At 41.0% G+C, this 24,189-nt stretch overlaps 6 protein-coding genes and 1 long non-coding RNA gene across 17 annotated transcripts in view; 4 read left to right on the top strand and 3 right to left on the bottom strand.

Moving 5' to 3' along the window:
- LOC124326368 (speckle-type POZ protein-like) overlaps positions 1–24,189 on the top strand; it is a 315,941-nt gene that overhangs the window by 126,470 nt on the left and 165,282 nt on the right. The window lies entirely within an intron of this gene.
- On the top strand, positions 368–1,923 carry LOC124326547 (chromobox protein homolog 1-like). The gene is made up of 5 exons (XM_046785447.1): positions 368–518; positions 687–864; positions 962–1,220; positions 1,315–1,427; positions 1,590–1,923. Exons 2-5 carry the CDS (start codon positions 767–769, stop codon positions 1,711–1,713), a joined length of 594 nt encoding a protein of 197 aa, XP_046641403.1. The 5' UTR covers positions 368–518; positions 687–766; the 3' UTR covers positions 1,714–1,923.
- LOC124326578 (chromobox protein homolog 1-like) lies at positions 2,259–3,657 on the top strand. 5 transcript variants are annotated; one of them, XM_046785482.1, is made up of 5 exons: positions 2,259–2,452; positions 2,752–2,851; positions 2,934–3,150; positions 3,237–3,322; positions 3,414–3,657. In XM_046785482.1, exons 2-5 carry the CDS (start codon positions 2,772–2,774, stop codon positions 3,544–3,546), a joined length of 516 nt encoding a protein of 171 aa, XP_046641438.1. In that variant the 5' UTR covers positions 2,259–2,452; positions 2,752–2,771; the 3' UTR covers positions 3,547–3,657. The 5 variants fall into 5 exon arrangements, with proteins under 5 accessions (XP_046641438.1, XP_046641441.1, XP_046641439.1 ...); XM_046785485.1 differs by having other exon boundaries at positions 2,259–2,457; positions 2,755–2,851; XM_046785483.1 differs by having other exon boundaries at positions 2,259–2,457.
- Positions 5,629–7,298, top strand: LOC124326620 (LIM domain-binding protein 3-like). The gene is made up of 3 exons (XM_046785535.1): positions 5,629–5,737; positions 5,901–6,116; positions 6,218–7,298. The coding sequence occupies exons 2-3, from the start codon at positions 6,113–6,115 to the stop codon at positions 6,646–6,648; spliced, it is 435 nt and encodes a 144-aa protein (XP_046641491.1). The 5' UTR covers positions 5,629–5,737; positions 5,901–6,112; the 3' UTR covers positions 6,649–7,298.
- Positions 11,721–13,629, bottom strand: LOC124326694. 3 transcript variants are annotated; one of them, XR_006915693.1, is made up of 7 exons: positions 13,509–13,629; positions 13,253–13,406; positions 13,000–13,160; positions 12,721–12,915; positions 12,515–12,654; positions 12,136–12,355; positions 11,721–12,034 (listed from the first exon to the last, which is right to left on the bottom strand). It is a non-coding gene; the product is annotated as an uncharacterized LOC124326694 (long non-coding RNA). The 3 variants fall into 3 exon arrangements; XR_006915692.1 differs by having other exon boundaries at positions 13,515–13,623; XR_006915694.1 differs by lacking the exons at positions 13,253–13,406; positions 13,509–13,629 and having other exon boundaries at positions 11,722–12,034; positions 13,118–13,132.
- On the bottom strand, positions 13,795–16,044 carry LOC124326295 (BTB/POZ domain-containing protein At3g56230-like). 4 transcript variants are annotated; one of them, XR_006915532.1, is made up of 4 exons: positions 15,333–16,044; positions 14,648–15,247; positions 14,461–14,550; positions 13,795–13,834 (listed from the first exon to the last, which is right to left on the bottom strand). XR_006915532.1 is itself a non-coding variant. In XM_046785034.1 (2 exons), the coding sequence occupies exons 1-2, from the start codon at positions 15,864–15,866 to the stop codon at positions 14,687–14,689; spliced, it is 1,095 nt and encodes a 364-aa protein (XP_046640990.1). In that variant the 5' UTR covers positions 15,867–16,044; the 3' UTR covers positions 14,572–14,686. The 4 variants fall into 4 exon arrangements, 1 of the variants encoding a protein (XP_046640990.1); XR_006915533.1 differs by lacking the exon at positions 13,795–13,834 and adding an exon at positions 13,936–14,047; XR_006915534.1 differs by lacking the exon at positions 13,795–13,834 and adding an exon at positions 14,105–14,370.
- On the bottom strand, positions 16,845–23,927 carry LOC124326043. 2 transcript variants are annotated; one of them, XM_046784624.1, is made up of 10 exons: positions 23,787–23,927; positions 22,786–23,071; positions 22,114–22,721; positions 21,604–22,045; positions 21,128–21,518; positions 20,126–21,043; positions 19,755–20,052; positions 18,816–19,688; positions 18,306–18,748; positions 16,845–18,242 (listed from the first exon to the last, which is right to left on the bottom strand). In XM_046784624.1, the coding sequence occupies exons 4-10, from the start codon at positions 21,942–21,944 to the stop codon at positions 17,961–17,963; spliced, it is 3,546 nt and encodes a 1,181-aa protein (XP_046640580.1). In that variant the 5' UTR covers positions 21,945–22,045; positions 22,114–22,721; positions 22,786–23,071; positions 23,787–23,927; the 3' UTR covers positions 16,845–17,960. The 2 variants fall into 2 exon arrangements, with proteins under 2 accessions (XP_046640580.1, XP_046640581.1); XM_046784625.1 differs by lacking the exon at positions 23,787–23,927 and adding an exon at positions 23,200–23,695.

The raw sequence follows: 24,189 nt of genomic DNA, 5'->3' as shown, positions 1-24,189 counted from the left end.
TCTACGAAACATGTCGTTATGTGCTTTTATGTCTATGACCAAATGGTTTTTTTAGATATACAATTCTCCATGATAACTGATCTCCATAATATGTTCTCTTTTATTTCGTAAAATGGTGAAATATGTTCTGTACCTAATTTTTGAAAAGAGGGAGATATACAATTTTATAAATCTTAATCAAATTTATCACAGTTTGACATAAATGAATTACTAAACGACATTACACGAATTTACATCAAATAAACTAAATAACTAGATCTATAACTTACAAATAGATTTAGTATCGATTAATCAAAGAGCTTATCAAAACTGCGACAACAAGACAACAATTGATTATGTATTTTTTGCTGCTGATTGAAAAAGTGGCAACCCTGCTCAAAGAGGATGAGAAATTGAGAATCGGCCATGCTTAAATCGGCTTAAACGATAGACGTAGATCTGAGTGACTATCGACAAGTGAGTGGCTTTTGCTGCTGGATTGTGGATTCAAAACCTTTGTTATTCTATTTTAATTAAAGGTGTGGATTCTTAACTTTTTGAAACGATATTTGCAATCAATATTCACATTTTACAATCATTCGTTTTTCCTCCACTTTATTGTGTTTACAAAGTTTAAGAGATTGTAAAACTGAATGCCTGAGGTCAACTTCTATTGAACTTGAAATATTTCTTGTTTTACTTGACAGGACAACACCTTCAGGGAAAGTTGTGTTGTTGAATTATTTTATAGCTACTTGCTGAAGCTTCGTAAACTTAGATTTCTACCATGTCCCGTAAAAACAGAGGCAAAGGCAAACAGAAGAAAGTCATAGAAAATGAAGAAGATGAAAAAGAATATATTGTTGAGGCAATTGTGGATCGGAGGTTAGTTAAACTTATTCCAGCAGATTAATTTGTTGTTTTTTATCATTACACCCTTGTTATTCATTGTAATATTTCTAATGAATGTAATTGATCTTAGGGAGAAGAATGGTAAAGTTGAATATCTTCTGAAATGGATTGGTTATTCAGACGAGGACAATACTTGGGAGCCCCAAGAGAACTTGAACTGCACTGATCTGATGGCAGCATTTGAAAGAAAAAGAAAGGTAGAGCAGAAGAAGAAAACAAAACCAGTTGTCGAGAAGAAGGAAAAAGTTAAACGTCCACTAGTGCTGGAAGACTGTGAGATTCAGCAACAAGAGGAGAATAGGCCAGCAAAGAAAAAAGCCACAGAGGAGGTTTATAGCGCATTTTAAACTATAGAATATCCGTCTCTCATCGTATGCCTTCAGTTCGTAAAGAATGATAGTTAATATTTGTGTATCGTTTCAGGAAGTAACAAAAGGTCATCTGAAAGGGTTTGAACGAAAATTGATTCCCGAGAAGATTATCGGCGCAACAGATAACGTTAGTGAAGATGGTCAACTTCATTTCCTCATCAAATGGTTCGTAAAATTCTTGAAACTTAATTGTTGTTTGATGATATTAGCTAGTTCTGATCTTGTGTTGTGAGAACACTTAACGCCTTTAATCATAAGTTGATTAAGCAGTCCCGCGGGGCGCAGCATCAGCGCCACATTAATTTTATTTTGGTGCTTATTCTTAAGGGAATCAACTGAGTTAGCGGATCTGGTTCCAGCAAGCCAAGCTAATGAGATATGCCCTCAAGTCGTGATCGAGTTTTATCAAAATAACTTGACTTGGCCAAGCCTTAACAACAAAGAAGTTTAAAGGAGAAGAGCTACAAGAAAACGACTTGAAAAATAATCTCAATTTCAATTTTTTTTATTCATTCAGCATGTTTGACTGTGGTCAGAATTGACACTTGTGTGTTACCTCTTATCCAATGCTTCTTTCTTAATATTGTTTGTGTCAACACAAATATTCGATAATCAATTTTTATACTGAGAACCAGGAAAATACAGTAATAATTTAACAGGGTATTCTTGTAAACGGCTTAGCTTAGACCCGTATGTGGAGTGTGGATTTTCTTTTCCAAGTGATGAGCAATCAAGTGTCGTTGTTAGCTGATGACACGCGGTTGATGGCTTGAAAGCTAGATATCATGTCAGAATACCACCTAAGTCCTAAACTACCGAGAAAATGGAAGCGTAAAATAATATCTGCACGCAAGATGCAAGATATATGGCATTTTGTATAGATTACTACTGAATTAAGGGACATGATATTGTAAAAGATTTACACGCCAGATGCCAGGAATCAAATTATGTTAAGAAATCATCTGACAGATGGCAACCAATCATTGACGAGCTTTCTCACTGACTGCTGGTTAAAAGTGTCGTCTGAAGTGTTGACATGGTGTTGACCAGTTGACGATAGCACGATAGTATCGTAGATTACGAGTTGACGACCTCCATACGAACGTCTGAACGTGTTTCTAATTAACAGACAGATCCAGATTTTAAACCATAGTCATCTTCAGTAAACTTTTACTCTTAGTATTTTAAAGGTCAGGTGATTATTTAATTAACATTTTAACTATTCCAGCAATTTTAATATCGAGTTTGTCAGAGTTATTTAAAAAAAAAATGCGTTGAACAATTTCTTGGGGTTCGGAAAAGGTTACAGTATGCAATATGCACTAGCACACTTTGCCTCATGGGCAAGTTTACTTCCGTTTTAAAGCCAGAAGCTGTGTGAGCAGCAAACAGGGTTTCAATTGATGGAATTAAATCGTTGCTTGTATTGTTTTCCTTACATGTCACATGTTAGACACTGATGAGGACTAAATTCTATGTTTTCAAACAGCAGGTTTTAGCATTTTTATCATGGAAAGAACTGAAAAGGCAATTCAGGATGATGATGGGACTGTTGGAGATGCCACAGTAGAAAACATTCCTGATCAAAGGTCAGTTGGAACATTTCTTACATCCTTTTCATTCCTTAACCTGGATTGATCGTAACTGTTCATTTTTAATTGAATTAAACAGAGAAAGAAAAAGTGATGGCTGCGTAGAATACCCATTGAAACAGAAGGACTGTAATGTTGAATACAATACCAAAGAACCTGAGAAAAATTTTGGATGTGATTTGGTTTTGACATTTGAGAACATCACTAGAAAAGAAGAGGGAGGTTTGAAAAAGAGGAAAGTCGAAAAAAGAAAGCGATCGGCAGCATTGGTCGTAAAGGAAAAAATCCCCGCATCGGTTCGTATACTTCTGAAATCTTATTAACATGTTGTAGTCATTGCAAACTGGCTTTCTTATCTTTGTGTTCTTTCTGTGATTTCTAGTTAGGAGGATTTGGTCGAAATTTGGAGCCTGAGAAAATTGTTGGAGCAACAAACAGGACTGGTGAGCTTCAATTCCTGATGAAATGGTATGTTTCTTTATACCCTAGTTTTATCGAACAATTTTGTGTTCTTTCAAATCATTCTTAAAATGGGCATTTGTTATTTTTTTTTTCTTAGGAAATCAATTGATGATATCGATTTAGTTCCTGCGAAGGAAGCAAATAAGATATGCCCAGAAATTGTAATCGAGTTCTATGAAGATCGCATAAAATGGGGTGACGAATACGTGGTTGAGGGAAGGGTGTTATAGGTGGAACTGGGAAGATAGTTGCGCTCGGTATTGAATAAGTTTTAATTTCAGTTTTAATTTCAGTAGTTAACATGTCAGAATACTCAAAAATAAAAAAAAGTTAAGATTTTTTTTTTTTTTTTCATTTTACTTCTGGTTTAAAACACAGTACAAATAAATGCCATAAAATGAAGTTTGATTTTCAAGGCTACAATTTTTATTTAGAAATTATTATTTGCTAAGTTTAGATATTAATCCTCCAGTTTCATTTAGTGGTGATGTATCAACCTCTTGGTAAGCTTATTTAAATTTGCAGTGATGGATAATATGTTAAACTCTCTTGTTATTATTATTCCTCAGCCCATGGCCTAATGTCAGGTTGACTTTTCAGCAAAGAGGCGGGCAGAGAAGAAACTATAAAGTCCAATGTCAGCTGTGATGTGTAAGTTGAACAGCATTTCAAGTAATTATCTGTTTTATTCATTGGATGCAATTTTTTATCTTATCTAGACTATAGACTTCATCCGGCATTGGGGTATTGTGACATGTAGTAAATTTTTAACATTTTGCAACTTTTGAGAACTTATTGGCCTAGAAAAGAGGTTTCTAACAAGGCTCAACTGTGTGCACATCATGAAATGAATCTAGATTAATCATGTGTTTGAATTTTGAAAAATAGCTAAGGTCGCAGAGAAATATTTAAAAAAATAGCCGACTGTCCTTCAAACGGTTCGAAATGGAAAATTTATTCATTCACCGAAGAAACGAGTCAAATGACTCATGTCAATTGGTATAAAGTGAGTTTTAAGCCATAACCATTTGGTATTTATTTTGATGTATTCATTTTGATGTATTCATTTTGATGTATTCATTTTGATATTGGTTGTTGTAGACCCATCCCCAGCGACGTCAACCTGCAGAAGGAAAGGCCAGTTTCCTTCATGCTCGAAGGTCACGGAGATCATTACGTAAAACATTTGTAAATTTTCTTTTTTGTTTTTTTGTACGTTTTATCTATATTTCATGTGGTGTAGAGGTTGGGTGAGAACGACACGTACGTTGCATGGTACAATAGCCGCAAGGCTTAGGGGGTGAGAGTGAGAAAAAATCGTATAAAAGGAGAGAGAAAAGGCTAAAAGATATCAGTCGAGTGAGCATCTCCTACACGGCAACAACTGTTTTCTTCGTCGTAATATCAGTTCGCAATCACGAGTAAAAGTATTCAATTTTATATCGAGTCGTGAATCAATTCTATTTTGTTTTTAGTTGTATATTACCAGTTTTATTCGAAAACTAATTTACAAATCGTTTATTGTTTAGTTGATAATGGCGTTGTGTTGCTGTTCGGTGTTGGTAACTATCGTTCATCGTTGATGTCGACCACGAGAGAGATAAGGCGATAAATCGACAGAGTATCTCCGACACGACAATAATTGCATTCTTCGTGGTATTACCAGTTTTCAATCAATCACGGGTAAATATTTTGTATTTTTACATGGAGTTTTGTATAAATTTTTATTTTATTTCTATGTGATAATATGCTCGTTATAATTGAACATTGTCTAGTAAACTATGCCGTCGTGCTGCTGCTCTGAGCTACTACACCGAAGTATTATTCTTCCCCGAGCTACGCTACTAAAGCGCATGGGTGCTACACCAACGAGTCTCCCGAGTACTACACCAGCGAGGCTCCCAAGTACTACTCTGCTCCCAGCTACTAAAACGAGGTATCTGAGTATTAACCTCGTGTTGAAGAATCTAGTCAAGTTATTTGAAGCAAGTTGCTTAATGTGAAAATTTCTTACATTTAGCCAAAAGTAACGGACTGAAGGCGCTCAAAGTTTTTGCTGAGGACTGTAGCAGGTCGAGTCCTCCCTAAATACTCGAGCGAATGGACAACCGAGAAGTTGAATGCGGAAAGTGTTAATGTGTTGCCCAAAGCTAATGTTGAGGGTGCAAGCTTGGAAGACAACAAGGTCCCATTGATCTTAAACAATGGTCGAAAGGTAAACAGTTATTTCAATACATGTTTTGTTAGCGATGTTAATTAAAATCGAAAATTATTTCATCAGGTTTTAAACTGACCATGTTGTCGTTGCTGTCGGTTTGAACGCAAACACGGATTGGCTGTCCCTTCTGGTTTGGAAATTCATTCAAATTTTAGTGGTTGTCGAGTCAATGCCGAGTTTGAAGCAGAACAAACGTCTGGTTGGTAAGAATCCTTGAACATTTTTATTTCATATTAATTTTAATACAGTTTGTGATAAAAACTCAACCAACATTGACTGCTCTGATTGTAAAGTAATGTTACACCTTTGGTGGTAAATTTAGATTCTAATTTTTGGTTTTGGACTTGATTTTTTTTTTAAAGCAAGAGATGCTGGCTGCTTTTATGATATCAAATTGGATCGTCGTCGTGTGGAATATCATGACCATGCTGTCGTATCATTGGCATGGATTGCCAGGCTGTGGTATTGATTGGCTAGAGTGCATATGATTGGCAATGCATGCATGCAACATGGGTGAAGGACTGCAGCGCAATATTTGTCACTAACTGCATTCTTCGTCGTATTTTCAGTACGCAATCATGGGTAAATATTCTATTACGTAGAGTTTTGTATCAATTTATTTTTTTTCTCAGTTTTAATATGCCAGTTACTGAATCTAAATGTTCCAATAATTTACCATCTAGTTAACTATGGTGTCCTGCTGCTGTATGTTGTATCGTTGATGGCTGGGTCAACCATTGGTGTACCGATGTCTCCTGGGTATGGCGGATACCAAGCCGCAACGCCGCCGCCTTCCTACACAACAACAACATACGCAACAACCGGTTACCACACCACCAAGGCTGCAGAATATTACACCACAACCTATGATGCCCCGAACTACTACATCGAAGCCCTGAAGTATAACTCTGCCCCGAGTTGCCTCAACAAAGAGGCTGAGTACTACACCACCAAGGCAACGGAGTACTACACCACCAAGGCACCGGAGTACTACACCACCAAGGCACCGGAGTACTACACCACCAAGGCACCGGAGTACTACACCACCAAGGCACCGGAGTACTACACCACCAAGTATGCTGTCCCAGCCTTTTACACCGAGGTTTCCAACTAATACTGTGCCTATTTACTACACCGAAGCTCCAGCTTATTATACCGCCAAAGCGGTAGAGTACTACACCGAAGCGCCCTAATTTTATCTGCCCGAGCTACGAAACTTCATCTGAGGCGGCCCAGTATTACGTAGCTCCTTCTTACTACACAGTGGATGGTCCTTAATACTACGTTGGACCAAAATACTACTATGAGTCTCCATTTACTACACCACAACCTACGCTACTCCTAGCTATTAAACCGAAGCCGCCAAGTCCTACACCGAAAAAGCCGAATATTACCCAATGACGTATGCTGCCCAAGTTCACTACACAGAGGAACCCAAGTTTAACTCTGCTCCAACCAACACCAAACAGAGGATCCGTTTTACTACACCACCAAGGCCCCTGAGTATCACACTGCAACCTACGCTGGTCCCAGCTATTACACTGAAGCTCTAAAGTATTACTCTGCACCGAGTTACAACACCACTAAAGCATTTGAATATTACACCACGACCTACGCTTCTTCAGTTTACTAGAGGGAGGCTCCTAAATACTAGACGAAATTTCAGTTTTATTTAATTGTGTTCAAATTTGTCGGTCATATCATATTAGTCACTGGAATTGTTGTTGTTCTTAAATGAGAAAATAAATTTTTTAATGACGGTAATTATCATGTAAGACCTCTTTTAACACCTCCAAGCCATTGCGATGGGTCTTAATTTCAAACGTGGTGGAGGTGACTTGCTCTAGTCGCTCTGCATTCGGAAATTTTCTTTCCATTTTCAGGTTAAGTTACGAAAGACTGTTAAGGGTTTACTCTAAATTTATGAAGTTTGTATTTTCAACTCAAGTCACTTGACTATTACTTAAAGTAAAAAGTTGTAAGAGAAAACTTGATAAGAATTGCTTTATTGTCCCACCTCCACCCACAATTCCACCACATTTTACAATCACATACATACATATATACATACACTTAAGTTAACCCGTTGGCTGCCACGCCATAAAACCCGTAGGTTGCTCTCTACTACTCTACGCGCCACGTCTGAAGGATCCGTGACCAAAGTGGGACTTGCCATTGCTGACAAGTCCGGGCTGACACGGTGACAGGAGAATCCATCACCGCATCGACAAGGGGGAAGTCCCTATAGTGCATTGCCTTAACAGGCGCCTTGCGGCAAGTTTTGGGCTGGTGCGACTTTCCGACCCCGCGGCATGAAAACCACGAGACCGAACAGCGCACGCAGCCCGTGCAAAGGAGCTAGGGGAGGACAAAGGCGTGGCAGACAACGGGTTAACTAACACAAACATATTACCAACAACAAATGATGATCCGCGCTGACACTTTGGAGATACCGGCGACGTTATGGTATCCATCTTCTCGAAATTTCCTCTGCATTACCTGAATAAAGAGAAAACAATTCTTATTTACTGACATAACAATAAAAGTTACATAAAACAGAAAGAAACAATAATCAGGTTTTTTAGCTCAAAGATTTAAACATGCAATTTTTCAAAGTTTAAATCAAGCTTGTAATGTTGAGAACTGTAAACAGAACAAAACTCACCTGCTAGTCTTTTAAAAAAATTCCGGAAGTATACCGGAAGTAACCACAGCGCCTCAACCATTGAGCTGACGTCAAATTAAACCACATATTCGTGATCTCCATGAAATTTGGGGTCGATTAAGTGTGATTTAAACGAAATCCAAAATTTGGCCAAAATCGAGAATTTTCCTGAACTATAGTTCAGGAAAATTCAAAAAAGTTGACTTAGAGCTCAGTCGCTTTCCCTCCAATAGACCCATCATGTTGTCAAAAGCCTAAAACTCATGTGTGCAGCTCACATATCGTGGAATACAAATGTGTGGGGACAAGGTGTTTCCCCATTACTGCTACCACACCAACCACACCACGTCGAATGCCTTACTAAATTCAGCACCATTCACCCATATGATAAAGGTAAGCGTCAATATAACCTATCACCACGCCACTGCAATACTTCATGACACTTTCTTTAGCATCAGGAAATTTACCTCAACCTGAGAAGTAAGGCTGTTGGTTGCTGTTATTTCCATTTTTGTGGTTTTTTATCATGAAAACTTCAGTGTGCTTCTTAGTATAGGTAAAAATTGAAATGCTTTATTAACTGTTATATTTTCAATTCATTAATGCATTACATTTTTTTTACAGAGCATGTAATAGATCCTTAAGCCAATGCTGACCTTTGTCCATGAAGGAAAAGGTACATCCAGCAACGTTCTGCTCCATCCTTATCTTCCCGACGTACGCTCATCTAGCTTCACTGCTTTTGCTGCTACAACTTGTCTTACTTCACCGACGAGTTGGAACACTTCAGTGGTCGCTACCCTTTGCTGTTACACACCTGCAGTTACTCACCACGGGATTATGCCCAGGTACCCGACAATTGACTTACTTTCGTAGATAGTCTACTAATAATCTAGTCGCGTTAAACTCTGTGACAGTCTGTGTAATAATTCCAAAATCAGGCCCTTCTTGCGCGCAAGTTTTTCTTGGACGTTTCTTTTTTCTAACGCTAGATGGCTTTTTAAAAATTTGCAGCTGTCAAAACAGTCAGTTTCAGTTACTTTGGACATGTTTTTGAACATTTATTGGCAGTTATTTTGTTGAAATATTTAGTGATAACTAACGATAACTATTTCCCCAACAAAGCTCACTTGTTAGATTTTTTTTAATGTGTTTTTTTCTACTTCCGGTTTTCTCATTTCTGCCAGTAGTTTAAGTAAATATTGATCTGGCGTCGTAAATAACCACATATTCGTGATCCTCGTAAAATTTGTGGTAAAGTTCATGTTCTGTTTTTTACGTACGCGTACTTCCGGTTTCGAAAATTTTCCTGAACTATAGTTCAGGAAAATTCTCGATTTTGGCCAAATTTTGGATTTCGTTTAAATCACACTTAATCGACCCCAAATTTCATGGAGATCACGAATATGTGGTTTAATTTGACGTCAGCTCAATGGTTGAGGCGCTGTGGTTACTTCCGGTATACTTCCGGAATTTTTTTAAAAGACTAGCAGGTGAGTTTTGTTCTGTTTACAGTTCTCAACATTACAAGCTTGATTTAAACTTTGAAAAATTGCATGTTTAAATCTTTGAGCTAAAAAACCTGATTATTGTTTCTTTCTGTTTTATGTAACTTTTATTGTTATGTCAGTAAATAAGAATTGTTTTCTCTTTATTCAGGTAATGCAGAGGAAATTTCGAGAAGATGGATACCATAACGTCGCCGGTATCTCCAAAGTGTCAGCGCGGATCATCATTTGTTGTTGGTAATATGTTTGTGTTAGTTAACCCGTTGTCTGCCACGCCTTTGTCCTCCCCTAGCTCCTTTGCACGGGCTGCGTGCGCTGTTCGGTCTCGTGGTTTTCATGCCGCGGGGTCGGAAAGTCGCACCAGCCCAAAACTTGCCGCAAGGCGCCTGTTAAGGCAATGCACTATAGGGACTTCCCCCTTGTCGATGCGGTGATGGATTCTCCTGTCACCGTGTCAGCCCGGACTTGTCAGCAATGGCAAGTCCCACTTTGGTCACGGATCCTTCAGACGTGGCGCGTAGAGTAGTAGAGAGCAACCTACGGGTTTTATGGCGTGGCAGCCAACGGGTTAACTTAAGTGTATGTATATATGTATGTATGTGATTGTAAAATGTGGTGGAATTGTGGGTGGAGGTGGGACAATAAAGCAATTCTTATCAAGTTTTCTCTTACAACTTTTTACTTTAAGTAATAGTCAAGTGACTTGAGTTGAAAATACAAACTTCATAAATTTAGAGTAAACCCTTAACAGTCTTTCGTAACTTAACCTGAAAATGGAAAGAAAATTTCCGAATGCAGAGCGACTAGAGCAAGTCACCTCCACCACGTTTGAAATTAAGACCCATCGCAATGGCTTGGAGGTGTTAAAAGAGGTCTTACATGATAATTACCGTCATTAAAAAATTTATTTTCTCATTTAAGAACAACAACAATTCCAGTGACTAATATGATATGACCGACAAATTTGAACACAATTAAATAAAACTGAAATTTCGTCTAGTATTTAGGAGCCTCCCTCTAGTAAACTGAAGAAGCGTAGGTCGTGGTGTAATATTCAAATGCTTTAGTGGTGTTGTAACTCGGTGCAGAGTAATACTTTAGAGCTTCAGTGTAATAGCTGGGACCAGCGTAGGTTGCAGTGTGATACTCAGGGGCCTTGGTGGTGTAGTAAAACGGATCCTCTGTTTGGTGTTGGTTGGAGCAGAGTTAAACTTGGGTTCCTCTGTGTAGTGAACTTGGGCAGCATACGTCATTGGGTAATATTCGGCTTTTTCGGTGTAGGACTTGGCGGCTTCGGTTTAATAGCTAGGAGTAGCGTAGGTTGTGGTGTAGTAAATGGAGACTCATAGTAGTATTTTGGTCCAACGTAGTATTAAGGACCATCCACTGTGTAGTAAGAAGGAGCTACGTAATACTGGGCCGCCTCAGATGAAGTTTCGTAGCTCGGGCAGATAAAATTAGGGCGCTTCGGTGTAGTACTCTACCGCTTTGGCGGTATAATAAGCTGGAGCTTCGGTGTAGTAAATAGGCACAGTATTAGTTGGAAACCTCGGTGTAAAAGGCTGGGACAGCATACTTGGTGGTGTAGTACTCCGGTGCCTTGGTGGTGTAGTACTCCGGTGCCTTGGTGGTGTAGTACTCCGGTGCCTTGGTGGTGTAGTACTCCGGTGCCTTGGTGGTGTAGTACTCCGGTGCCTTGGTGGTGTAGTACTCCGGTGCCTTGGTGGTGTAGTACTCCGGTGCCTTGGTGGTGTAGTACTCCGGTGCCTTGGTGGTGTAGTACTCCGGTGCCTTGGTGGTGTAGTACTCCGGTGCCTTGGTGGTGTAGTACTCCGGTGCCTTGGTGGTGTAGTACTCCGGTGCCTTGGTGGTGTAGTACTCCGGTGCCTTGGTGGTGTAGTACTCCGGTGCCTTGGTGGTGTAGTACTCCGGTGCCTTGGTGGTGTAGTACTCCGGTGCCTTGGTGGTGTAGTACTCCGGTGCCTTGGTGGTGTAGTACTCCGGTGCCTTGGTGGTGTAGTACTCCGGTACCTTGGTGGTGTAGTACTCCGTTGCCTTGGTGGTGTAGTACTCAGCCTCTTTGTTGAGGCAACTCGGGGCAGAGTTATACTTCAGGGCTTCGATGTAGTAGTTCGGGGCATCATAGGTTGTGGTGTAATATTCTGCAGCCTTGGTGGTGTGGTAACCGGTTGTTGCGTATGTTGTTGTTGTGTAGGAAGGCGGCGGCGTTGCGGCTTGGTATCCGCCATACCCAGGAGACATCGGTACACCAATGGTTGACCCAGCCATCAACGATACAACATACAGCAGCAGGACACCATAGTTAACTAGATGGTAAATTATTGGAACATTTAGATTCAGTAACTGGCATATTAAAACTGAGAAAAAAAATAAATTGATACAAAACTCTACGTAATAGAATATTTACCCATGATTGCGTACTGAAAATACGACGAAGAATGCAGTTAGTGACAAATATTGCGCTGCAGTCCTTCACCCATGTTGCATGCATGCATTGCCAATCATATGCACTCTAGCCAATCAATACCACAGCCTGGCAATCCATGCCAATGATACGACAGCATGGTCATGATATTCCACACGACGACGATCCAATTTGATATCATAAAAGCAGCCAGCATCTCTTGCTTTAAAAAAAAAATCAAGTCCAAAACCAAAAATTAGAATCTAAATTTACCACCAAAGGTGTAACATTACTTTACAATCAGAGCAGTCAATGTTGGTTGAGTTTTTATCACAAACTGTATTAAAATTAATATGAAATAAAAATGTTCAAGGATTCTTACCAACCAGACGTTTGTTCTGCTTCAAACTCGGCATTGACTCGACAACCACTAAAATTTGAATGAATTTCCAAACCAGAAGGGACAGCCAATCCGTGTTTGCGTTCAAACCGACAGCAACGACAACATGGTCAGTTTAAAACCTGATGAAATAATTTTCGATTTTAATTAACATCGCTAACAAAACATGTATTGAAATAACTGTTTACCTTTCGACCATTGTTTAAGATCAATGGGACCTTGTTGTCTTCCAAGCTTGCACCCTCAACATTAGCTTTGGGCAACACATTAACACTTTCCGCATTCAACTTCTCGGTTGTCCATTCGCTCGAGTATTTAGGGAGGACTCGACCTGCTACAGTCCTCAGCAAAAACTTTGAGCGCCTTCAGTCCGTTACTTTTGGCTAAATGTAAGAAATTTTCACATTAAGCAACTTGCTTCAAATAACTTGACTAGATTCTTCAACACGAGGTTAATACTCAGATACCTCGTTTTAGTAGCTGGGAGCAGAGTAGTACTTGGGAGCCTCGCTGGTGTAGTACTCGGGAGACTCGTTGGTGTAGCACCCATGCGCTTTAGTAGCGTAGCTCGGGGAAGAATAATACTTCGGTGTAGTAGCTCAGAGCAGCAGCACGACGGCATAGTTTACTAGACAATGTTCAATTATAACGAGCATATTATCACATAGAAATAAAATAAAAATTTATACAAAACTCCATGTAAAAATACAAAATATTTACCCGTGATTGATTGAAAACTGGTAATACCACGAAGAATGCAATTATTGTCGTGTCGGAGATACTCTGTCGATTTATCGCCTTATCTCTCTCGTGGTCGACATCAACGATGAACGATAGTTACCAACACCGAACAGCAACACAACGCCATTATCAACTAAACAATAAACGATTTGTAAATTAGTTTTCGAATAAAACTGGTAATATACAACTAAAAACAAAATAGAATTGATTCACGACTCGATATAAAATTGAATACTTTTACTCGTGATTGCGAACTGATATTACGACGAAGAAAACAGTTGTTGCCGTGTAGGAGATGCTCACTCGACTGATATCTTTTAGCCTTTTCTCTCTCCTTTTATACGATTTTTTCTCACTCTCACCCCCTAAGCCTTGCGGCTATTGTACCATGCAACGTACGTGTCGTTCTCACCCAACCTCTACACCACATGAAATATAGATAAAACGTACAAAAAAACAAAAAAGAAAATTTACAAATGTTTTACGTAATGATCTCCGTGACCTTCGAGCATGAAGGAAACTGGCCTTTCCTTCTGCAGGTTGACGTCGCTGGGGATGGGTCTACAACAACCAATATCAAAATGAATACATCAAAATGAATACATCAAAATGAATACATCAAAATAAATACCAAATGGTTATGGCTTAAAACTCACTTTATACCAATTGACATGAGTCATTTGACTCGTTTCTTCGGTGAATGAATAAATTTTCCATTTCGAACCGTTTGAAGGACAGTCGGCTATTTTTTTAAATATTTCTCTGCGACCTTAGCTATTTTTCAAAATTCAAACACATGATTAATCTAGATTCATTTCATGATGTGCACACAGTTGAGCCTTGTTAGAAACCTCTTTTCTAGGCCAATAAGTTCTCAAAAGTTGTAAAAATGTTAACATTGGACTAAATGGAAAACTACGTCTGGTTACCATCACACTTTCGTACAAAAGATACTGTTAATTTCTCAAGAATAAAATGTGATTAACTTTCAGCGCGTCGTATTATCGATTGGCAATAAGAACCACAAAAAAAAAGATTTCGTCAAAATCACTATTCACGGATGCCACACTAGCTGACCGTGCTGATAAAAAGCAAATCTGCACGAAACAGTCAACCGTGGAAGAATAAACATTTAATCAGATTTCTAATTACCTTAGAAATCTAATAATTCAGAGTCAGGCCAATACCTTGCTTAAGTGTCGACAGTATCATGCTGTACGTGTTGTTATTGCGAGGATCGTGAACACATGTGGATTTTGGTGGTGACGCTGGAACCGCTGGAGCGCACATAATTTAAGTAAAAAAGAAATCGTCTTTATTATCAGTGAAGCTTCAAACATTTAACATTACACAAATAAATGACAAATGTCTGACCATTTTAAGTTATACAAAACTCTTCGGCTGGCGTATCTCTTAAACAGCTACATAACGTCGAGCCACCAGGAATCCAAGCTCCGGATAGTTCTTCATCAGGTTCTCCCATTCATTCGACTGACAAATGATTTTGAAATTTCTGGCCACAAAGTCAAGAGCTGCTTCTTCGATTTTCTCCACCGAATGAAGATTTGCCCAGACCAATAAGTCAACGGCATTACTCGTCCGAACGCTTCTCAGCAGATAACGGACGCACTTCTCCTTCAGGTCCTCGATATCGTATTTGACTGAAAGTACGAACAGAGGTTGAGCGATGGCGTCCGTCAAAGGAGCCAAAGTCTGGCCGGAGTAAATATAGTGAAGCATCTCCTTGAAAATCTGTGGCCGGATGTCTTGGACGAAGATTTTGCCCGTCTCGGACTCTTGAAGGTTGTGGTAAAACATGGCAGAGAAAACGGGACTTCTGGCAGCCAAGATGGAGATATGGCCACCGATTTTCTCCTCGTCTTCGAACAAGAATTCGACATCGCAGTTCGTTTGCTCGACAAACACTTTCTCCAGTTGCTGCGCAATCAGCTTGCCACGACAGAACTCCTTGGACTATAGATATAAATTAATACATTGTAATATTCAAACGGAATTGAAGCAAACACGATTTACACTTGAATTACAATATGTTTTTTACCTTGGGAACTTTCACGTTGTCTTTATCTTCGGCTAATGGTGTTTGCTGGGCGTCCGTCAGCTGTTTCATGATGATTTTGCTGGACTTGTTAATCTCATCAGTCCTGAACTGCAACCAAAAGTGGAAGGTTGGGTAGCCAAATGTTCTGATACCAAATTTTCTTGAAGTCCACTCGTCTGATCCAACAGCTTTTTCCAAATTTATTCTTCTGTCTTCATCATTGTTGATTGTAACCCAAACAGAGCAAGGCAGATTATGGTCACAATTAAAGATGGTGTCTTTTCCTCCACACAAACTAATAGTGTTGGTAGAGCACTTGATCAGCGATAAGCACAGTTTAATGCAAACATTATTTAAACTTAAACAATTGAACTTAAAGCAGTGAGTAAATGAAACTTTAAAGGAAAAGTTGCTTCGTCCTTGAGTGTTCAGTTCGAACGTTTCACTTATTTCTCTGCTCGAAAATGCGAGACTTTGTAACGTTTTCCAAGTCACACAAGTAGCACCATTCTTTTCTTTAGCTTCGATTGACATCTTATTAAAAAAAAAAAAAAAAACACTGAAAACAATAAAACTACCAATAATGCTACGAGAAAAAAATTGATTTATAAATTATTAGTTAAGCATGAATGGTAAAGACAAGGTTTCAGTTCTCCACGTGGTGACAGCACAGTGAAGCAGTTAGCAGACTACTGTGAAATAAAAGTAATCCGGTACCTCCGTACAGGGTAGTGGAAACCATCTTCTTCACACAATTGGGAATTCGAAATCTTTTTTGAACTCTTTAGTCTTTTATCTTTCTTACTTGATAACATCAGAAATACATCAAGCATAAAAACAAATTCCTCAAATGTAAATACATAAATGCCACTGATATGCTCTATAAAATTATTCAGTATCGATTATAAAATCTATTTCCGGTGTGCATCAAATTGAATTGAAATCATGTCCCATGAAAGCAGTAAGTTTTAAGGTCCAGGCTGTAAAAATCAGTCAACAAGTTGCAATGGTTGCACTATTCAGTTCTGATTGTTGTGGCAAAATAAATTCGTAAGTGCGATATGTTTTAAGTATGTTATTACATATAAATTTACTCTTAACCATCTGACTTATTCAAGTACACACTTTTAAAGGTTGTCCCTACACAGAATCAGAATTACTGCAGCACGAGCAGAGGGTTGAGCGATGTCGTTCGTCAAAGGATCCACTTATTGGCCGGAGCATCTCCTTGAAAATCTGTGGCCGGAATGTTAGAACGAAAACTTTGCCTCTTGAAGGTGCACAAATCTGAAATGAACCTTAACCTTAACTTTGCCCACTTTTTCTGTTCGTTGAATTTGGTTTTAGAAGATGGTCCGAGTCTTCAATTAAACAGGTTACATCTTCAGTTTACCTAAATATTAACTTGGCTTTTAAATTCTAAATAAAAAGATTAGAAATTAAAGTAAAAACACTAGAAATGCCCAAAAATAAACCATAGTCTAGTCCAAATGAAATAAAAACAAAAACAAGTTTAGTTTGATGAATTTTTTTTTCACGTTGACCCAAACTACAAACAAAAATAGATTTGGGGAGGGGAAGTTTATTGTGAAATCATCCTCTCGGTAGTTTTTTGTAATTTTTTTGGGGAGGAGTTTCTCTCTATCATCTAAAGAGATACACCTGGTTATGTTTCCTCCTTCACTCTCACAACAGATGACATGGTATCACTCAACAGTTGGCATAGATTCGACATGAATTGCGCGTCTGACGAGAGCAGAGAGTTGGAAGGAGGACAGTTCATCAGCGACGGAACGAACTAACACGGATTCGAAAGACGCCACAAGAACATAAAGAAAAAAAATAAATCAATCAAGACAAGAACACGTGCGGGGGAGACGGCGGCGCGCGTTAGCGGGCTTCATAATTTTTGAAAAACTCATTAAAAAAAAATCCAACAATAAAAAAAAAAGGTGGCAGCAAATTTTTCAAATTTTTGTAAAGAGAAATTAATTTTGAATTGAAATGAATTTAAAGCACCGCGTAACGTGCGCCAGAATTCCGGCGCCCAAAAAAAAACGGGGGAGACAAAAACGGGACAGAATGGAAAAGAAAGAAAAAATGATGCGCCGGAAGAGAAGAAATAAAGAAATTGATAGAACAAGTCGACGAAAGGAGAAAAAAAAAATATTGAAGAGCCTCGAAACGACGTCACAAACGCACAAAAATTATTTGGGAGACACCGAGAGAGAGAGAGGAGAAAGAAAGAAACGAGGCAACTTAAAATAACTTTTTGTTTTAAACCAACGAGGGTGGAGGTTGAAGGAATTTAAAAAACTGATGAAATTAACAGGGATTAACTTGCAGAGAGAAATAGGATACAAAAAAAAATTTTGAAAATGAGAGCCAAGCACATTTTAAGGTGGTAAATGGCGGGCCAGACGAGATTGGAGGTGGTTAAAAATTTTTGTTTAGGATGGGAGATTGGAAGAGGCTAAATATAAATCTTTCTTTTTAATTAATTTTCAATTTTTTTTCCGCATTTTCCGTAAGGGGTAGTAACTAAAAACACGTACACAACTCGCACAATGAACACCGGTTAAGGGAGGGTTCACAATGGTGTTGTTTAGTTCTGATGTTGTTTTAACTTTAACCTTCTTTGTAGCTGGAAGAGAGACGCAGACGCGACCCAATTCCACCGTGAACGACAACAACGCTGCCGTTGTCGTGCTCCGACTTGGTGCGACGTCGCTCCGATTGAGAAACGACGCCGATGGCGTCAACATTCCTTTTGTTGACCTTTTCCTGACGTTTGTAACCGGCAGTGGTCGTGCACAAAGTCACTTTAGCCACTTTGCGGGAACGTTTACCCGCCGGCACCACGTTGATCGAAACGGTCTCACCAGGAGAAGATTCCGTCGAAGTTCCAACCTATCAACGAATATTCAAAAATGAAAGAAACCCAAAATTTTAAAAATGTTGAATCTTTCATACCAAGTTGAAGGCGCTGACACGTTGACATGGAAAGCGCTTGCGACGACGCTTCAATCCACCACTGGTCGGAATTTCACCCCCTCCGTTCTCCAAGGACGATCCAGCGGTGGTAGATGTATGGTCGGCCGCAGCAAACCCTTGCGTGATGGCGATGGGGCGAGATTGACTCACCACCGGGCCACCACCACCCGAGCGGGCCAGTTTGACATCGCCACTTTGGTTGTTGACCTTTGAGTGCGACAGCGATGGAAAGTCGGCCTCCAAATCGAACTGAAACTTCTTCCGGCCATGACTGGATTTGCCAGCACGACCGAATTTCACCGGCAATTCACCCGCGTCTTCGGAACCGCAGCTTTCAGATAACTCGGCATCCGAACAGCTGCGATTGCGATCGCGAGAATTCTCAGCAACCGGTATGCCATGTAGAAACGGACATTCTTCACCTGAATCAAAATTGAATTTAAGTGATGATTGAAATTTGCAACAAGTGAAACAAATCAAATATTTTACCTTTGAAACAAGAAGATTCAATCCAAAATCTGCACGGAATAGATCCGAGATCGTGGGAGAATTTGCAATCAGGGCGACGACATTCACCTTCGACGAAAAAGCTACACGGGCGCTTGGGACGACGGACGGTTTGCTGCTTTTGGCTGGTGCGACGTCTCCTACGACGACTGTTCTTCCCTCCACCACCACTAGCCGTTTCCGAAGCTTTCATCGAATCCAAAGAGCCGTAAATCTCGTCAAAGAATTCGTCGTCCAAGTACTCGACTGGGATGTTGGGTGGTGGCCAAGATTCCGCCAAGACGTCCGGATCTGCCCACTGCTCGCAACCATCCTCCGCCACACCATAGGGCTGTGGGATCCATTCGCAAACATCAACTTGGTCAACACCCCCAGTGTCCTCGACGAATGGATTCCACAGCTCATCCAGATCAAATTCTTCAACGTCTTCTTGCACAGACACCGCCACCGGTGGCGGGCACGAGGCCTCTGTTGGCACCATCACTACCTTCACGTCGGGAACTTGGCCAATATCAGCAGCCTCTGCCGTTGCATCACCAGATGGCGAATCACGGCTGTCACCGACAAGTTGTTGTTCTTCTTCATCGACCTCACGGTTGAGGGCTGTGGCAACGTTCCAAACTTCATTCAACAGTCCGTCCATTTCCTCCTCTTTGCCATTATTCTGCTCCTTCTCTTCATCCTCGTCTACCTCCTCGAGTTCATCATCTCCTTTCAGATCTTCCTTCAACTCCTTGGTTACCGTTTTGGCGTCAAACTTCCACACGTCCCCAACATCCAAAAGTCCATGGCTGGCCGTTAGTGAAGCAGCAAAAGGATAAGAGATCGACAAAGGTGCGACAGACGACAGTTTCTCTGTTGAATAAAATAAGAAAAATATTGTAATCGACTTGAACGAGTTAAAAAGAAGATCTACAGTACCGGGGTCGACTGAAAGCCTGGCATCAGTTTGGCAACACTTTTCCGTTTGAACGACTCGGAATTTCAGCGTAAATGGGGTGGCAGAACGGCTGGTTTGCTGCTCTTGTTCATTCTGATCTAAATTCAACGTCGACGGACTCGGGGAAGGTGGTAACTTGTAGACCATGTACTTGGCCCATCCCTTCCATCCATCGCCGTTCTCCTCACAATCAGGTAGATAAAGAGCACCACTAGGGCTGCGCAAAAAGTGAACTTCTTCCGGCTGAGCGTCCACATCAAAAGTCGCTCCATCGCTCACCTAATCCCAACAACAAAAGACATTTTAAAACGGGTTCACATTACAACTGTTGATTGAAATAAAAATGCAGTACCTGGACCTCAACATCCCCTTCCTGTTGAATGGGACAAAAGTGGGTCTTGGGTGACGTCAGGAGATTCTCTTCTTCTTCATCGTCAGGCCGTTCAGGTTCTTTCAAAATGTGTTCTACTTCGTGCTCGTCATTGTCAGGATGTCCTTGGACAACTCCTCCTCCTCCAGCAGTGGCAAGATTGGCCAACCACTCCAACAATTTGCTGCTCTTGGGCAAAGCCTTTTGCAGAGACCTGGCCAAAACGGGGCTAAATCCACTCTTCTCCGGATGATGATTCAAAAGAGCCAAGCTCAGCTGGACAGCCGTGTCTGCCGGCGATTTCGCTACCAAGTTGGAAAGCCACGGGGTAGCAGGCTCGGGTCCCATTAAGGCCCAATCCGACTCGACCGGGGCCCAAATGTTACTGGCATCTCCAACCGGATGACTCCAATCAGACTCTCCTTTCCAATCACCCAGAGTGCCACCGTCACCAATGGCGCCGACAGGAGATTCGGAGTCGAGAACAGCATTGTCTTCTTCGTGAAGCTGGCAGAACGACTTGAAGGCATTATTCAGCACGTCGCTCAAAAGAGCAGCTCCATCTTCTCCGTCAAATCCGGTGCCCCGCTCATAGAGACGACCTTTGGTGCTGGTGGTCGTCGCGTTGGTGTTGACGGGCGGAGTAGGAGCTCGCTCCAGGGAACTATCTCTCGAACAGTCGCCGAAGTAAGCCTCTGAAGCGCACGACTCGCCATAGACGTGCAACTCAACTTGTTGCGGACAAGAAGAAGAAGGGGTAGCAACTATAGCTAGTTGAGGGTTGGGAGGCGGTGACAAACGCGTTCCGGTCATCCGGACGAAACGAACGCGCGTCTGCTGGGTCTTCTCGGCAGACTTGCGGACGTTCCATATCGATTCAGTCACCAGCTGGGTGGTGCTCTGCGGTAAACCAAGGCACAAGTTAGCGAATCAAACTTTTGCACGATATTTTATAATAGTAAAATAAAAGTAGAAAAATTGTACCTCATCAGAATCAGAGAGGAACTCGAGTGGGGGGAAAGCCTGGCGGTAGTGTTCGGCCGGATCACCGCCTTCCGGAGACGAGACGCTGGTAAACGAATCCGAGTCGGAAGAGCTGCTGGCCGCTTCGAAACATTCTGGGGCACTGCCGTGATTGGTCCAACGTTGCTTGACGTGTCCGTCATCGCAACTGGCACCACCATTCTGCTCCAGTTGCAGGAGCTTCAGGCGGGCGCAAAGTTCATCGACCAACTTCTCAACAGGCCCCCACTGACCATCGTCCGTAGCCGATAGTAGGCACTCAATAGCAGCGCATTTCTTCAACGCCTCTTCGTCACCGTTCCACGAATGGGGACGCCTTCTTGGCGTCGCACATTGCCCCTGGTTCCGTCCACTGATGATGAGACAAGCAAAATTCAAAGTTTAATACATTGCAACTACAGCAGTAAAAGTTTGTTTAGAATTCTAGTCATATTTACTTGTTTGTGGCCATGTTGCTTGATCTTTTAGCGACATGATGGCCTGTGCCGCAACTTTTGGCTGCTGCAAAGTTCTTCTTCGACGGTCGACCGCGCCTCGTTTCTTTCATATGGCGTTCCAGTCGCAATTCCAGTTCAAACGCAGCGCGCGGATTCCAGTTGCGCTGAGTCTCGGGATCCAACTCGAGCTCGGCTTCGGCTTCCGCCACTTCCGAGTGAAGCAGGATGGATAAAACAGCACGGGCATAGAGTGAAGCAGCCTCAACTCCTCTGGCTTCCAGTTCGGCGCCAAGCCACTCACCCAGGCCAGCAGGCATGGCAACGGGAGCTGCGTAACGCATGGCACTACGACTGCCCCCAAATCCCTTCTGCCCCTCCACCTCCTCGTCCGACCGTACCCACCAACAGGACTTTCACCTCCTCTTCCCTTACTTTTTGAAATCTAGAATTTGAAAAAAGTAAAATCACATTAGTATTGCATGAGATTGAAGAGTTAAAATGTCAACATACCTTTATAACAGAAAATATGCATAGCAGTAGCAGTAACGACTGCAACGAATTATTAATCTAACGTCCGGCAAAGACTAAGTCTGTCTCGGCTCACAACTGACTTTTTTGTGGGTTTTTTTGTGTGTTTGAATGAAAAATTTGAAATTTAGGTAGGGGGATAAGAATCAAAACTCAGACGTAGGATAACGTTGTAAACGGGACAGGGCGCGAAATTAAATCAATAAATAGCTTATTCTTTTTCTCCTTTCTTTTCTTTTTATGGAGATTTCTTTTCTTCTTTTGTTTCTTTTTTGTTTAGTTTTCTTTTTATTTGAAAAATACAGTGTGAATTCCTGGGCTGTATCTCCACTTCGCTTTCAATTTCTTGTTCTTTTCTTCCCGATTCCTTGTTTTGTCCCCTCTCTTAAGGAAAGGTGTTGGGTGAGGTTGGCTATTTTGTGCCCTTTTGACTAGATCGGGTAACTATTTTTGTTTTCTCTTCAAGGATTGAAGGCACGAAACAACTTGAAGATTTTGAAAGTGAAGCCTGCTACCAGAAAGTGTGAAACCAAAGGGGGGTGCAAGAGTTACACACACTTTACAAGTGCTCTTGAAGATTCACATAAAACCTGCAAATAAGAAACAACAAATGATGAATGTTGTCAAGACAATAGATGATATAATGATACTCACAAGATGTTCACTAGCGCCAGAACGATACACAGCCTTTCAAGGAAGATTCCAGTAAGAATCTTCCAGGTGGGAATTACAAAATAAAGCAGTAGTGTATGGTAGTATTATTTCGGATTATATAACATAGGTTGGTTTTGGTGAAGCGCTCAGAAAAACTTAGAAGAATTGTGGAGGGCAAATGGAGTCAGTCAGCAGTTTGTGGGCCGAGTGGTGGCCGGCACAGCTCACAAGGCTGGCACAAGGGCTAACCACATATAACACCACTTCAAAAGGCATGGCACATAATCTGCAAAACAATCAGAACAAAAAGAAAGATGGTTAAAAATGGTGATTAAAAGTTAATTGAGCTTCAACGTCAGAAACTCGTTCGAATACAATTGTCAAAACATTGATAAGGCAGGAGATGTGGGTCACCTAATGTCGACGAATCATTTTCTGGGTAACTAGAGTTTCTAAGTTTTAAGGACAATTTAATCGACACGTTATCACAAGTTGAAAGAGTGGCGTAATTCCCACGACGCAGTCACCCCAGTGAGACTTGAAAAAGCTCAACTTTGGTTGGCCCTCCACAACACACAAATGAAGGGTAAAACCTAAAATGACGCAAGAGGGGGCGCGCGACGTGCTATCAGTGGGGGAAAAAATCGAATGCTGACGTCACTTCGTGAAATTTTGATATTTAGAATCTAACCCCATTATTTCGAATGCACCTTTAAAAAGATCTGAAACTTAAATGAAACAAAAAAAATCTCCCCCAGCCTTTTCACTTCTAATTCGATTCAATTTGCAATGGCTATTGGCTATCGAAGCTGCACGTAGTAAAATCGAGGATCATAACAAAGCACGACAGAAAGGTGGGCGGGAGCCAGTTGAGCCACCCAACAACAACCACCAGAAATGGACGACTGTTCAATCTACAGCATTCAGTTAGCGTACGTTACGATTCACATCCTAGAAAACTGATATACTAAACAAGTGGTCGTCAAGGTGAGAACTCTTACCTTGGTGCGAGGCATATTCGCGACTTGAAAAAGAAACTGCTTGGTTTTCTTTTTGGATAAAAAAGAAAACGAAACCAAAGTCACAAGACTTATCTCCGTGTCCTCCCTGGCCTTGGAGCTCGGAGAGAGAGAGAAAATGGCGGCTTCGAGAGGAGGGGACTTTCAATGACGCGCGTGACTCTTAAAGCCACCGCTAGGTGTCGTATGTGTTTCGTCGCGGGAAACGTGATCGTGAATTAAAATGAAAGAATAGGAAAGAGTTTTGTTTCATTTTTCTTATTAGGGAGGGAGAGTGAGACGAAGGTCAAGCGGTCGTTTTACAGGCGGGTTGATCTCTGCCATTGGACTTGACCCCGAACTTGAAACAATAACATTTCATGGTCAATTTCTTTGAATCAACTGT

The sequence above is a fragment of the Daphnia pulicaria genome, chromosome 2 (genome assembly GCF_021234035.1).
Source record: "Daphnia pulicaria isolate SC F1-1A chromosome 2, SC_F0-13Bv2, whole genome shotgun sequence".
In the NCBI taxonomy this organism is placed as follows: domain Eukaryota; kingdom Metazoa; phylum Arthropoda; class Branchiopoda; order Diplostraca; family Daphniidae; genus Daphnia; species Daphnia pulicaria.
The sequence above is the reverse complement of the archived record's forward strand: the minus strand, read 5'-3'. Positions and strand labels throughout refer to the sequence as shown.